At 39.2% G+C, this 14,852-nt stretch overlaps 1 protein-coding gene across 3 annotated transcripts in view; it reads left to right on the forward strand.

Annotated features, from left to right (window-relative positions):
- Positions 1-14,852, forward strand: part of EFL1 (elongation factor like GTPase 1) — a 156,626-nt gene that overhangs the window by 46,268 nt on the left and 95,506 nt on the right. For all 3 annotated transcript variants that reach the window (XR_004431857.1, XM_033189201.1, XM_033189202.1), the window contains exons 12-15: positions 3,652-3,751; positions 8,707-8,858; positions 9,110-9,276; positions 14,061-14,199. Coding sequence is in view for 2 of the 3 variants with exons in the window: in XM_033189201.1 (XP_033045092.1) it covers positions 3,652-3,751; positions 8,707-8,858; positions 9,110-9,276; positions 14,061-14,199 (558 nt within the window). In the remaining variant the exon portion in view is untranslated. The remainder of the gene's footprint in view (positions 1-3,651; positions 3,752-8,706; positions 8,859-9,109; positions 9,277-14,060; positions 14,200-14,852) is intronic.

The following is a 14,852-nucleotide window of genomic DNA, read 5'->3' on the forward strand; positions in this document are numbered from 1 at the left end:
ATTATTGCCTCAATTTCAGAGCCTGCTATTGGTCTCTTCAGGGATTCAACTTCTTCCTGGTTTAGTCTTGGGAGAGTGTAAGTGTCCAGGAAATTATCCATTTCTTCTAGATTTTCTAGTTGATTTGCGTAGAGGTGTTATAGTATTCTCTGATGGTAGTTTGTATTTCTGTGGGGTCGGTGGTGATATCCCCTTTATCATTTTTTATTGTGTCTATTTGATTCTTCTCTCTTTTCTTCTTTATTAGTCTTGCTAGCGGTCTGTCAATTTTGTTGATCTTTTCAAAAAACCAACTCCTGGATTCATTGATTTTTTGGAGGGTTTTTTGTGTCTCTATCTCCTTCAGTTCTGCTCTGATCTTAGCTATTTCTTGCCTTCTTCTAGCTTTTGGATGTGTTTGCTCTTTCCTCTCTAGTTCTTTTAATTGTGATGTTAGGGTGCCAATTTTAGATCTTTCCTGCTTTCTCTTGTGGACATTTAGTGCTATGAATTTCCCTCTACACACTGCTTTAAATGTGTCCCAGAGATTCTGGTATGTTGTATCTTTGTTCTCATTGGTTGCAAAGAACATCTTGATTTCTGCCTTCATTTCATTATGTACCCAGTAGTCATTCAGGAGCAGGTTGTTCAGTTTCCATGTAGTTGAGCAGTTTTGATTGAGTTTCTTAGTCCTGAGTTTTAGTTTAATTGCACTGTGGTCTGAGAGACAGTTTGTTATAATTTCTGTTCTTGTACATTTGCTGAGGAGTGCTTTACTTCCAATTATGTGGTCAATTTTGGAATAAGTGTAATGTGGTGCTGAGAAGAATGTATATTCTGTTGATTTGGGGTGGAGAGTTCTATAGATGTCTATTAGGTCCACTTGGTGCAGAGATGAGTTCAATTCCTGGATATCCTTGTTAACTTTCTGTCTCGTTGATCTGTCTAATGTTGACAGTGGAGTGTTGAAGTCTCCCATTATTATTGTATTGGAGTCTAAGTCTCTTTGTAAGTCTCTAAGGACTTGCTTTATGAATGTGGGTGTTCCTGTATTGGGTGCATATATATTTAGGATAGTTAGCTCTTCCTGTTGAATTGATCCCTTTACTATTATGTAATGGCCTTCTTTGTCTCTTTTGATCTTTGATGGTTTAAAGTCTGTTTTATCAGAGACTAGTATTGCAACCCCTGCTTTTTCTTGTTCTCCATTTGCTTGGTAGATCTTCCTCCATCCCTTTATTTTGAGCCTATGTATGTCTCTGCATGTGAGATGGGTCTCCTGAATACAGCAGACTGATGGGTCTTGACTCTTTATCCAGTTTGCCATCTGTGTCTTTTAATTGGAGCATTTAGTCCATTTACATTTAAGGGTAATATTGTTATGTGTGAACTTGATCCAGCCATTATGATATTAACTGGTTATTTTGCTCGTTAGTTGATGCAGTTTCTTCCTAGCCTCAATGGTCTTTACATTTTGGCATGTTTTTGCAATGGCTGGTACCGGTTGTTCCTTTCCATGTTTAGGGCTTCCTTCAGGGTCTCTTGTAAGGCAGGCCTGGTAGTGACAAAATCTCTAAGCATTTGCTTATCTGTAAAGGATTTTATTTCTCCTTCACTTATGAAAGTTAGTTTGGCTGGATATGAAATTCTGGGTTTTAAATTCTTTTCTTTAAGAATATTGAATATTGGCCCCCACTCTCTTCTGGCTTGTAGAGTTTCTGCCGAGAGACCTGCTGTTAGTCTGATGGGCTTCCCTTTGTGGGTAACCCGACCTTTCTCTCTGGCTGCCCTTAAGATTCTTCATTTCAACTTTGGTGAATCTGGCAATTTATTATGTGTCTTGGAGTTGCTCTTCTGGAGGAGTATCTTTGTGGTGTTCTCTGTATTTCCTGAATTTGAATATTGGCCTGCCCTACTAGGCTGGGGAAGTTCTCCTGGATGATATCCTGAAGAGTGTTTTCCAACTTGGTTCCATTTTCCCCCTCACTTTCAGGCACCCCAATCAGACGTAGATTTGGTCTTTTTACAAAATCCCATACTTCTTGCAGGCTTTGTTCATTTCTTTTTCTTCTTTTTTCTTTGGTTTCTCTTCTCGCTTCATTTCATTCATTTGATCCTCAATCGCTGATACTCTTTCTTCCAGTTGATCGAGTCGGTTACTGAAGCTTGTGCATTTGTCATGTATTTCTCATGTCATGGTTTTCATCTCTGTCATTTCGTTTATGACCTTCTCTGCATTAATTAGTCTAGCTGTCAATTCTTCCACTCTTTTTTCAAGATTTTTAGTTTCTTTGCTCTGCGTATGTAATTCCTCCTTTAACTCTGAGAAGTTTGATGGACTGAAGCCTTCTTCTCTCATCTCGTCAAAGTCATTCTCTGACCAGCTTTGATCCGTTGCTGGTGATGGGCTGCGCTCCTTTGCAGGGGGAGATGCGCTCTTATTTTTTGAATTTCCAGCTTTTCTGCCCTGCTTTTTCCCCGTCTTTGTGGTTTTATCTGCCTCTGGTCTTTGATGATGGTGACGTACTGATGGGGTTTTGGTATAGGTGTCCTTCCTGTTTGATAGTTTTCCTTCTAACAGTCAGGACCCTCAGCTGTAGGTCTGTTGGAGATTGCTTGAGGTCCACTCCAGACCCTGTTTGCCTGGGTATCAGCAGCAGAGGTTGCAGAAGATAGAATATTGCTGAACAGCGACTGTACCTGTCTGATTCTTACTTTGGAAACTTCCTCTCAGGGGTGTACTCCACCCTGTGAGGTGTGGGGTGTCAGACTGCCTCTAGTTGGGGATGTCTCCCAGTTAGGCTACTCAGGGGTCAGGGACCCACTTGAGCAGGCAGTCTGTCCCTTCTCAGATCTCAACCTCGGTGTTGGGAGATCCACTGCTCTCTCCAAAGCTGTCAGACAGAGTCGTTTGCATCTGCAAAGGTTTCTGCTGCTTTTGTTGTTGTTGTTGTTAACCGTGCCCTGTCCCCAGAGGTGGAGTCTACAGAGACAGGCAGGTTTCCTTGAGCTGCTGTGAGCTCCACCCAGTTCGTGCTTCCCAGCGGCTTTGTTTACCTACTTAAGCCTCAGCAATGGCGGGTGCCCCTCCCCCAGCCTCGCTGGTGCCTTGCGGTTAGATCGCAGACTGCTGTGTTAGCAATGAGGGAGGCTCCGTGGGCGTGGGACCCTCCCAGCCAGGTGTGAGATATATTCTCCTGGTGTGCCCGTTTGCTTAAAGCGCAGTATTGGGGTGGGAGTTACCTGATTTTCCAGGTGTTGTGTGTCTCAGTTCCCCTGGCTAGGAAAAGGGATTCCCTTCCCCCTTGCGCTTCCCAGGTGAGGCGATGCCTTGCCCTGCTTCAGCTCTCGCTGGTCGGGCTGCGGCAACTGACCAGCACCGATTGTCCGGCACTCCCTAGTGAGATGACCCCAGTACCTCAGTTGAAAATGCAGAAATCACTGGTCTTCTGCGTTGCTCGCGCTGGGAATTGGAGACTGGAGCTGTTCCTATTCGGCCATCTTGCTCCGCCACCCTTTTCTAATTAAAATTTTTATCATAGTTGGAAAAAGTTGTGGACTTCTGATGTATTTAGATGATGCCATGTTCTAAACATTTTAATTGTTTTCCAGAAAAATCTGTTCTTTTAATAATGGGAAAAATAGTAACATTTTTACTTCCTATTTGTTTAGCTTTTATGAAATGTGGAAGTGAGGACACTGCTCCAGTTATCATATTTGTTTCCAAAACATTTGCAGTTGATTCTAAGGCCTTGCCTCAGAATAAGCCAAGGTAAGGGAAAGGGGAAAGTTGGGGCTGGGCTAGGAATATGGTATATGTTTGGTAGGATATAGTTGGGGTGTGGGTGGGGGTGGGGCACAGATAATGCTTTTCGTCCTCAACCCAGAGTTCATTTCAAGCCAACCCCCAGGGTAACATACAATTTGTACAGTAATATATCCTTTTGTGATACCTCTGTAGGAGAAAGCTGTTGAAAGCAGCTCTGGGATTTTGAATTGAAGTGATGTAAGTTTGAAGAGTGGCGTTAGTAGTAGTAGCAACGGTTAACTTTTCTTGAACATGTCAGGCGAGTTCTAATCTAAGCCTGCCTTGTCTCATCTAATTCTATCTACCTCAGTAGAGATTATGAATGTATGAGTATCTCTGCTTCCCCGTGTGTATTATGTGTGCACGGGTGTGGTGGGTGTAGGAGGGGATATTTCTCAAGTTCCAGAGTCTTGGGGAATCTATCTCTTCTACATTTCCTATTTTTTATGTGAGTTCCCCTCCTGTCTCTGCTGCTTTCCCTACAAGTTTAGATTCTGATCATGTCTTGTGGATATTGTTGCAGCAACCTCCTAGCTGGTTCTTCTGCCCCATCTTTAGTTCCACCGATGCACTTGCCTTTCTTCCTTCAGAGTGATCTTTATAAAACTCAGCTATGAAGATATGTCTCTTGCTCAAAACCCTTAATGATTCTCACTGCCTTGAGCAGTTTTGATTCAAGTGTGAAGTGTTGGCGATGATCTCAGTGGTACTTAGGGAAACAAGTTTTAACTTACTTGGTTGGCATATTTATTTTAATGTGTATTTGTGTGTATTGCCTGTGTATGTCAAGTGATAACGCCTTTACTGTGATGAGATTTTAAAGTTTTATTGAGTTCAAAATGTTTGTGCATTTAAATAAGTATTAAATAAATAATATGCAGACATAGCAGAAATCATGAAAATAATATGTGAGTGACTGAAGGTCAGATCATCAGCCTGTGAAATAAACTTGACCTGTCTTAGTGGCATTTCAGACCCACCGTGACCTGACCCCAAAACATGTTTTGACTACATTTTTATTTCTGTTTCTCTAATATACTAGTGTCTGAACAAATGTCATATCTTTACTTGTGCTGTTCCTCCATCTGAGAAGGCTTCTTTTCTTCTGATAAAATTCTGTTTGTCCTTCAGCAGAAAGATTATGCATTGTTTTTTAGTACTTCCCTAGTGATTTGGACATAGGTGTATTCAATAATTTTTGCCCTGGGGATAAGTAAAAGAACAGATGGGTGAGTAAATGAAGAATGAATGAGTGAATATCTGAATGGGGGAATGAACAGGGCAGTGAATGGGTGAATGAATGGCTAAATGAGTAAGTAAATGAGTGAATAACGGAACGAATGAATGCCTAATTATGTATCTAGGCTACTCCCAGATAATATTTCAGTAGCAATTTCTTGTACTAACAATTTTAGGATACTGAATGTTTTTTGGCCATTGGGAGTATCTGAGAGATTCTGGTAGAATCATAGGGAATATCAGAGAATTGGAAAATTTGCTGTTAAGATTTGAAATACATGTATTTATATCATTTAAAATTCTTACCTCTACCCATCCTTCATTTCTTGCTGATAAATAATAGTATTATTATGCCTCTACTATCACATTTTCTGTAAACATTTTTCTTAATAATTCATCTTATGTTTTTCTGATTTTAGTATATTTCTGATAGTGCAATCCATTCTATTCCATGAAGATGTTTTATTGATTTTATTTTTGTCATTTGTTTTTTAACCAGTATATCAGGTTCAACAGTTGTTACGTAATAATACAGTGTTTTCAGGTATACCTGGGTAAGGTCATCACCATTACTTTGTTCTTTTCCATCTTCTAGCTGATAGTTTTTTTCATTTAAGTTTTATTTTTTAAATTTAGGAAAATGTACCTTGGGAAGTTGGTTTGATAGCATTTTCATCTCCATTGTATTAGATACCCAAGCCAGGAATAACAGAGTATTATTTTCCTTTCGTATAGAGTGCAGTGTATTAGTGATATGCGCCAGGGAGAAAAGTAAGGCAGGAAATGGGATTCGGCCCCCACAAAGCCTAAAAATTTTTCCCTAACTTAATGAAGACACTGACCTTTACTCGCTGCTCAACAGTGCCACTTTGGGTGTAAATGAAGTGTGGGACTGTTACAGGACTTTATCCTTTGTTCTTGTGTTCTTGCCTCTTTGCTTCTTCAGATTCACCTTCCAACCTGACATTTGAATCTTCAGTCAACATTCTCACCTCTGGTCTCCTTCATCTCAGTATTAGTGACTATTGTCCCTTCAAGAAGTCTATGGTTAGTTTAACTATAGCCTAAATAACTTCCCAGTCACAGCTGTTTCCTCACTAGTAGGGCCCCATTTTCTTGTAATTACATTTCTTTTCCTTCTCAGCAAATGCTGGACACACAATGGTTACTTTTTACACATCCCTCTGATTACTATCTGCTTTGTTCCCCTCTACCATCATTCCCAGTACCCACAGCAGTGCGTGGCACACAGTAGTTGTTAACTGGATGGATGGATAGAAACATAGACAGCAAGCATCTATACAGTTGATGCTTACTTAATGACCATACATGCTGATTATTCCAGATCACTTCATGAACTTAGGCACATGAGGATTTAATCTACAAGGTGAACAAATACACTTCTTTTTTCACTAAGACTAAAGTGAAATCACATTTATGTAAGATGACGATTTTATCATCTTTAATTCCTCCTGAAGGAAAGACATAACCTGGTGATAATGAGCATAGACTTTAGAGCCATACAGATCTGGATTTGAATGATGGCTCCTCCATTTAAAATCTGTGTGACTTTGGGTCGAGTTACTGAAGTTTTCAAAGTCTTCCTTTTCTTGTATGTAAAATAGGAATATGGTATCTACTTCATTTAATGGTTGTGATAAATTATGTGCTATAATATATGTAAAGTGATTAACACAGTCTCTGGATCATAGTGATAAACCCGTTGGAAGAGACCATTTCTTTGTAGATACTAGTAGATACCTCTGGTATTTTTTCCCTTCTACTCTAACAATAAAAATGTGTTCTGCATTTATATTTTAGTTCACACTTTTCAGATATTCTTATGAGTTTTTAGCAAAAGTCTAGAAACAAGGAAAGTTGTCTAAGGATTGGTTGAAGGAACAGCTAGAGTACTCAGCCTGGGGAAAAGAAGGGAGGCAGGGAAGGCATGAATGCAGGTGATTCAAAGGAAAGGGGAGGGAAGTAGGTTTGTTAGATGTTGCTCCAGAGGAGAGAACTGCGGCCATAGCTAGAAATTGTGAGGAAGCAGAGTTCATTCTGTATTTGAAAGTTCTGACATTTAGAGCTTCCTGTAAGTTCTGACATTTAGAGCTTCCTGTAATGAGGAGCTTGTCTCTTGCAGTGGTAGTGTGGCCCCCTAGTGCCAGCGGTTTTGATTGCCTAATGAGGCACCTGACCAAGCCGGGCTCAAGGATTGTTTCTCATGTTTTTGTATTCTATTGCACAGCCCAGTGACCTGCAGCAGAGTGGGTGTGAGTGGAAGGGCCTGCTCTTGGAACTAAATGCATTGATTTTGAGGGACAGATGCTAAGGAAGGCAGAAGTAGTGTCTAGTCCTAGACACTAGGACTAGAGAAGTCTTGTCTAGCAGGAAGATATCTGAAGAGTATAGCAGTGGACAGTCAACGATTTAAGCAGTCACCTTCCAGGTTAGCTTACATGAACTAGAAAGGTAGAAGGAGTTAGGCCACTTTGAATCAGGAGCCCTACAGGTATGTGGCCATTTGGAAGGCAAGTAGGCAGAATGGCTACCTACATGGCTTCCATGGCTTACAGAGAGAGGAGGGGAATATGGCATGGCAAGATGGGGATGAAGGTTATCAGTTAGGTGTGAAGTCTGAGCTTGGGAAATAAAGCAGGAATCATAATGTCAAAGGTGAGGGACAACGTGGGAGAGAGGCACAAAGTGTTGGGACCAGGAGGAGTTGTCCAGCTTCCAAAGCTGGAGCATAAAGTTAGGACCATAGGATTAGCCTGAGTGCTTTGATGCTCAGTCCCGGAGTATAGGGCTAAAGATGCTGTTATTTTATCAGCCTTGGGACACGGATTGGTCTTGTTCATGTGCTGGGGTTGAGCATGCAGGTAGGTTCATAAGGACCCCTACATGGGAAGGGAGCCAAGTCCTAGGAAACAGTCTATCTGCCTGGTTTCTACCTTCCAAACCCGAACTCCCAAACAGAATTTGTATTCGACTTAGTGCTCCCCTTTTGTCAACAACTTTTTAGTATTAAAACTCTGAATGCGTTCTCTATATCCTGACAGACATGAGGGTAATTCTTCAGGAAAAATAGCTTAATTACCTTCTCCACCCCCTCTCATTCTCACCCCCAGGGAAAACCACACATACACACCCACACCCTGCCTTTTCTGTGATGGTACTTCTTGGGTCTAACACAGTGGCTGATATTTCAGTTTGACCTTCTAGTACTGATGAATTGCCAGTACTCATCCTGACCTTGAACCCTTCCTCTTGAACCCTGGTTATTAAGGCTTATGCTTGTTTCCCTGCCAGGGTTGTTCCAAACCCTGATATCTGTCACTCTTTCCCTTCCTTCTTCCTGTTCTTTGCCTTTTCCAGAAGGAATATAGGCATCTGAGAAAGGTTCCATACTATTGTACATTGCTCCAGATAGGGACTTGGGCTCTTGCATATCAGTTCATAAGCTCAGAATAGTTGGGACATAGCATTATTAGAGAGAGGCTGATAGGCCCTCTCCTGTTGCTACAGACAGGGAGAGGACTTGGAGAAAACTGCCTGGAATGGAGCTGGGACCAATCTTCATCTTACCCAGCCATATCAATACTTGCTGTTTCCCTGCTTGACTAAACTGAGAGATGCTTGATGTTGCCAGATGATAACATATTTGTGATATCCTGTAGGCCTCTCACTCAAGAAGAAATTGCTCAGAGACGTGAGCGTGCAAGACAAAGGCATGCAGAGAAGCTTGCAGCAGCACAGGGACAGGCACCCTTGGAGCCCACCCAAGATGGCAGTGCCCTTGAAACATGTCCAAAAGGAGAGGAGCCAAGAGGTATAGCTTTCCTAAGTAGGCTCTGTTGCAAAGTGTTTGCCTTTTTGCTTAACTTGGGACACTCATCCTTTAGTTCTTGAGCTTTTTAAGCTTTAATCATAGTTTTTATCAATACTCTTTCCATTCTTGGTGTTTTGGTTTTGTTTTCTTTTTTTTCTGAAACTGGATCAAACATATCATATTCGTGTTTCCAGACACTTCTTGAATTAAGAGGGCATTCTTGGCACTAATTATCTTTTTTTTTCTGGCAGGTGATGAGCAACAGGTGGAAAGTATGACCCCTAAACCTGTGCTCCAGGAAGAAGACAACCAAGAGTCTTTTATTGCATTTGCTCGAGTGTTCAGTGGTGTGGCTCGAAGAGGAAAGAAAATTTTCGTCTTAGGGCCCAAATACAGTCCTCTTGAGTTTTTACGAAGGGTAAGAATTGAAAGTAAAATATTTAGATATTGTTTCTCAAGGGTCTGGTATCTTTTCACATTTTGTTGGGACTGGTGATGATCTTATTGGTAGATTTATTTTGTCTCTGGAAAGGCACGCTTGAGTGACTGTGTATCTCCGTTTGTGTTGCTTTGATAACATTTGTCATGTATGTCTCAGTAGCATTAAGGAAACCAAATCAGTATGTGGACCAAATTTTCAGGCCTTATTTAATTATAAGGCTTTTCTCTTCTAGGCAAGAATCACCTTGTAGTTAGAGAAAAGAACTGATAAGAGCAGATGTCATGCTGGAGCCAGGGCAATGGCCAATCTTTGAGAAACAGGAAGATCCAAAAACTAGCTGGCTCAGGCCAAAGGTGTGGGCCGTGAGCAGGGGATAGGCAGGAGTTGCACGGCACACTGACCCTGAGTCTGGTCAGGAGGGTCTGTAAGTAGGTGAACAGGCAGCATCTAAAAATGCCTGAGCCAAGGGGCAGAGATCACAGGCTAGAGATGTCTCAGAACATTTTTGGAAGTAAGCAAGATATATACATTGTAATTATATCGTAATTAAATAATAGAGGTCATAGGATGAAGACAGTACCAGAGGTCCAAGTAGCCAGTCTGGATCAGCACAAAGCAGTAAGCTAGGAAATTGTCAGCTGGCACCGTGGAGCATCATGAGCAGAGAAACACGTGCTCCTCTCTGTCCAGGAAGCAGCCTGTCTGTAGATAAACCAGGGAAGCTTTAGTACTTGGCTGCAAGTGAGAGAGAAGGAGGTAGCAGTTGGTTTTTCTTTGTCTTGAATGCTTATTCCATGAGTTTTAGCAGTTTAATCCTTGGAGAGTGCAGTGCTGCTGGCAGTTAAGCCTTCCTTATTGAGCTTTGGCATGTTCTAATTTAGCAAGAAAGATCATAGCACTTGATGTGTATAGGGTTATATTTTATGGGAGTCTGAAAGTGGTATACTATATATAAAAACTCATCTATGAGTATCTTGGCTTGGACATAATTGATAGTTTGCAGTTTATCCGTAAGGGTCAAGTATCAGTTAATTTTTTTCTTTTTTTGTGAAGGTAAATGAGCCAGAAATTTGTATTTAGTGAAACATTGATTTATTTGGCCTTACAAATTCTGTGAACAATCCAGTTTATCTCTGCATAGTGTGTCTTTGCTACAGGTTGAAATCAGTTGCTTATGTGTCTTATGTCTTAAGCAGGAATGATACAATACATTAACAGCTCAAATAGCTTCTTATTTCAGTAATCAGAGCACCATAAAACCTAATTCCAACTGCTTAAAAAAGAAAACTGAAATATTTCAGACCTACCCTCAAAGTAACTCCTACCCAGAATTTGTGTTCATCCTTTGTGTTAGTTTTCTGTTACTGCATATTACAGATTACAGCAAATTTAGCAGCTTGAAACATTACACATTTTACCATCTCACAGTTTCTGTGGGTTAGAAAACCACACATGGCTTAGCTGCATCTTCTCCTTAGGGTCTCACAAAGCCGTGACCAGAATGTTGGCCAGGGTGCATTCTCATCTGGAGGACTGACTAATGAAGAACCTGCTTCCAAGCTCACTAAAGGTTGTTGTCAGAATTCATATATTTGCACCTATAGAACTGAGAGTCCCAGATTTTTTCTGGCCTGTGGCTGCCCTCAGCTCCTAGAGGCCACCTTCAGTTTCTTGTCATGTGGACCTTCCCAACTTGGAGGCTTACTTCATCAAGCCATATAAGAGACTAGAAGGAGTCTCCTAGCAAGACAGAGTCCTGTATGATGGTATAGAATCACAGTGTGACATCTCATCACCTTTGCCATATTCTGTTTTTTAGAAGAAGCAAGTCACAGGTCCCACTCACACTCGGGAAGGAGGCTTCAAAACAAAGGCGTGAACATGGGAAAGCAGGCATCATGGGAGGGGCACCTTTAGTCTGTCTGCCACATCCTTCTCTTGCTTTTCTTTATGGTTTTATAACTCGAGTGTATGTTTCTAAAGAGTAGTGTCACATTTGCATGCTTTTGAAACTTTGTATAAATGGAATTTTACTATAGCTATTCTACAACTTGCCTTTTTTTTTTTTTTAACTTAACATTGTGAATTTAATCTATGTTAATGCCTACGCCCATAATTCGTTTATTGTCCAGTGTGGCATAGGATTCCTTTACTTAAATGTACATTTTGTATATACAGTTTTTTGGTCACTATATATTTGCTGTTTTCGTTTTTTTGTCTGATTTTCAAATCTAAGCAATGCTACCTTGATTATTTTTGTATATGTCTCCTTGTGCACATTTACAAGAAATTCTAGGGAATATACCTATAGTGGAGTTGCCTTGGTAATCTTCTGCTTAACAAGATAATTCCAATTTATTGTCCAAAGTAGTTCTGATTTACACTCCCAATAGGAGTGTTTAACAGTTCCAGTTGTTCCACATGCTCCCCCAAATGTGGTTTTATTAGGCTTTTGATTTGTGCCAGTCTGATGGGTATGATATGGGGCTTTGCAGTTTTAGTTTACATTTTCCTTATTACTCTTTTAATATGTTCATTGATCAGTCTTGTGTTCTTGTGTGAAGATATTAATAGTTCTTGGAGTCATTTCCCTGTTTTTCTATTATGCTACTTTATTGTTTTAAATACTGCTTTTCAGATGTCCTTTGTATATTCTGGATAATAATTCCTTGTCAGTTTTGAATTTTGCAAATTTCTTCTCCAGTGTAAAACTTGTTTTTACTTTCCATTTGGTACCTTTTGATAGTCAGAAGTTCTTAATTTAAATGTAGTCGAACTATCATTATTTTATGGGTTTTGCTTTTTATATCTTAGGAAAATTGAAACTAAGTCTGTATTGAAGTCTCAAAAATTTCTCTTTTGTTTTCTTCTAAAGTTTATTATTTTACCTTTCATGTTTAAATATATAATTCAGTGTTTGTGAAGAAGGGATCCAAGTTCATTTTTTCCTCATTTAAATGTCCAGCTGTTCCAACATTATTGAATAGTCCATCTTTATCCACTAATTTGCTTTGTCCACTCTGTCATAAATCAGATTATTACCTATGTACGTAGATCTGTTTCTGGACTAATTTTATTTTTTCTGGTTGTCTCTAACTGTCTCTGTTCAGTGTTGTCTTCATTTTTCAATGTTTTGACATCAAAAAGACCAAGTCCCTTTACCATGTTTTTCTTTGTTAGTGTCTTGTTTGTTCCTGACTCTTTGCTCCTATATATCAAGTTTATGGTCAGCTTGTTGCTTCTATGAAAAGCCCTGTTGAGGCTTCAATTGGAATTACTTTATGTCCATACACCTGTTTGGCATGAATCAACGTTTTGTAATACAGCATCTTTCCATCCATGAATGTATTAGGTTGATTTATCTATTTATTTAGGTCATTTTAAATGTTTTTCATGAAGTTTTATAGTTTCATTTATAAAGGGTTTTGAATCTAACTTTTGTTAGATTTTGTTGCTATTCTAGAAATCATTTTAAATAGACATATTTTCTGTTTATTGCTATTCTATTTATGCATTTTCTATTCCTATTTATAGAAGTATAATTAACTTTTGTATATTGATCTTGCATTTTTGCCACCTTGCTAAGCTGTCTTACTAATTATAATTTATCTGTAGCTTGTAGCTTGTTTTAAGTGGATGGTCATATTGTGTAGATAATTCCATTCAGTTCTTATAATCTTTCTATCTCTCAGCCCATCTTTAGAGCTACTTTGAGAGTTGTCATTGTGTCAGAACACATACATTTAGATGTAACATGTGCCTTCATTTTCATGAAGTTTCTAGAGTCTACCCTAGCACAGGGGCCTCACCTTCCTCTGAACCTTTATGGACGTACTTGCCTATACTACCTTTTTGTTGGTCACTCTGTGCTTGTGATGTTAGTAATCTTTGTACATGTTGTATCTCAGCCATTTTTTCTCTTCATAGCATTAGGGCAGCACCCCAGGCCTATGAGCACCAAAGATTGGTTGGTTGGTTGGTTAATTGAAATGCTTTCTGGGTACTTGCATTTATATGGTAGATATATTTCTGAGGACTTCACACAATGTAAAATTTGAATCATTTGAGACAGTGTTTCCATAAGAATAAATATGATGTACGGGGAGCTAAATACATCTAATGTACTTGTACTTGTATATTTTTGCTGTAAATGTACTGTGTCCTCTCATTAATGTGTTCCTAATATGTCACAGCATGCTCTTCCATATGAACAATATAGCATATAATAGCAGTCTGACCTTTTTTTTTTTTTTGGCATTTTTATCACATCTAACTACCCTTCCAAAGTTATTTTTATGTGTTACTTGGCACTAGCACCAGCCCTTGTTGAATACTTGAAGAACATTGTAAATAAGAGTAAAACAACTTTAAATGATAATAGTAATAATGAGTGTTCAAATAATAGCACAGTAGTCACCAGAAGTGGTGTATGACATGGTTCATATAAATAACCAGGGGTTATGGAGAACAGCTAAAGTGACAATACCAGGTCGCAACAGAATTTATATTACTTAGCCGTAAAGCTTATGATTAAATGGGAATCTAGACAATTTTTTAGTGTTTGAGAAATTTCAGTATTTCAAATTTTATTCATAAAGTGAGACTTACATTTTATCACACCATTTCAAATGTTCTTATTTCAGGTTTACATGAAATGTTGCTATACCGTATGTTACTGTTGAATAAAAATAACTTTACAAATACCAATTAATGCTTCCATATGCCTCCTAACTTGTCTTCAATCATTTTTCTTTGCCCAGGTACCATTAGGCTTCTCAGCTCCACCAGATGACCTCCCCCCAGTCCCCCACATGGCATACTGTGCTCTGGAAAACCTGTATCTTCTGATGGGAAGAGAACTGGAATATCTAGAGGAGGTACCTCCAGGAAACGTGCTAGGTAGGGTGATGCTGTTTATTATATCCTTATTCCATTCTAGGAGATTATCTAACTTGTCACTAAAAATTTGGTGAAATTTTTTAAGGGAATAACTTTATTCTTTAGTTTGATTTTTTTTTTTTCTGGTGTCTTTAACTTAGTACATTTGAGTAACTAACATGGAGATCAGTTACTTTCTGTGAATTATAGGAGCTGTTTTGAAAATGTATTGCTTAAGTAATTTGTAAATGCTCTAGCCTAAGCTGGAGTTCCATTTATTTCAGAGTGAGAGGGGAAATTCCTGCTCACATAAAGTCAATCTAGATGATTAAGGCATTTATGGTTCTGCAGATTAGATTCTAAATTGTTGGAAACTATTCTGATGTAAAGGTCTATTTAAACTCATTGCTTTCTTCCCAATGCTTTTATCCTTTGAGCATTGCTTTGCTAAGATTAGTTGATTGTCGGTTTATATCTGTAAATATTATTCTTCATCTCCTTAATGTTATCACTTGTTTGACTTCTGCTCCTCATGTGCAGGATTCACTTTTTGAGATTCTTAGTGCAAACCTAAAGACTCAGATGAAGAAATTTCTCTTGGATCCACAGTATACTATAGAATACTGTATGCCATTGTACTGTTAGATTCTGAACCCTTAGGGTCATTGTCAGCT

This window comes from Trachypithecus francoisi, unplaced genomic scaffold (assembly GCF_009764315.1).
Source record: "Trachypithecus francoisi isolate TF-2019V2 unplaced genomic scaffold, Tfra_2.0 Lachesis_group3, whole genome shotgun sequence".
Lineage (NCBI taxonomy): Eukaryota > Metazoa > Chordata > Mammalia > Primates > Cercopithecidae > Trachypithecus > Trachypithecus francoisi.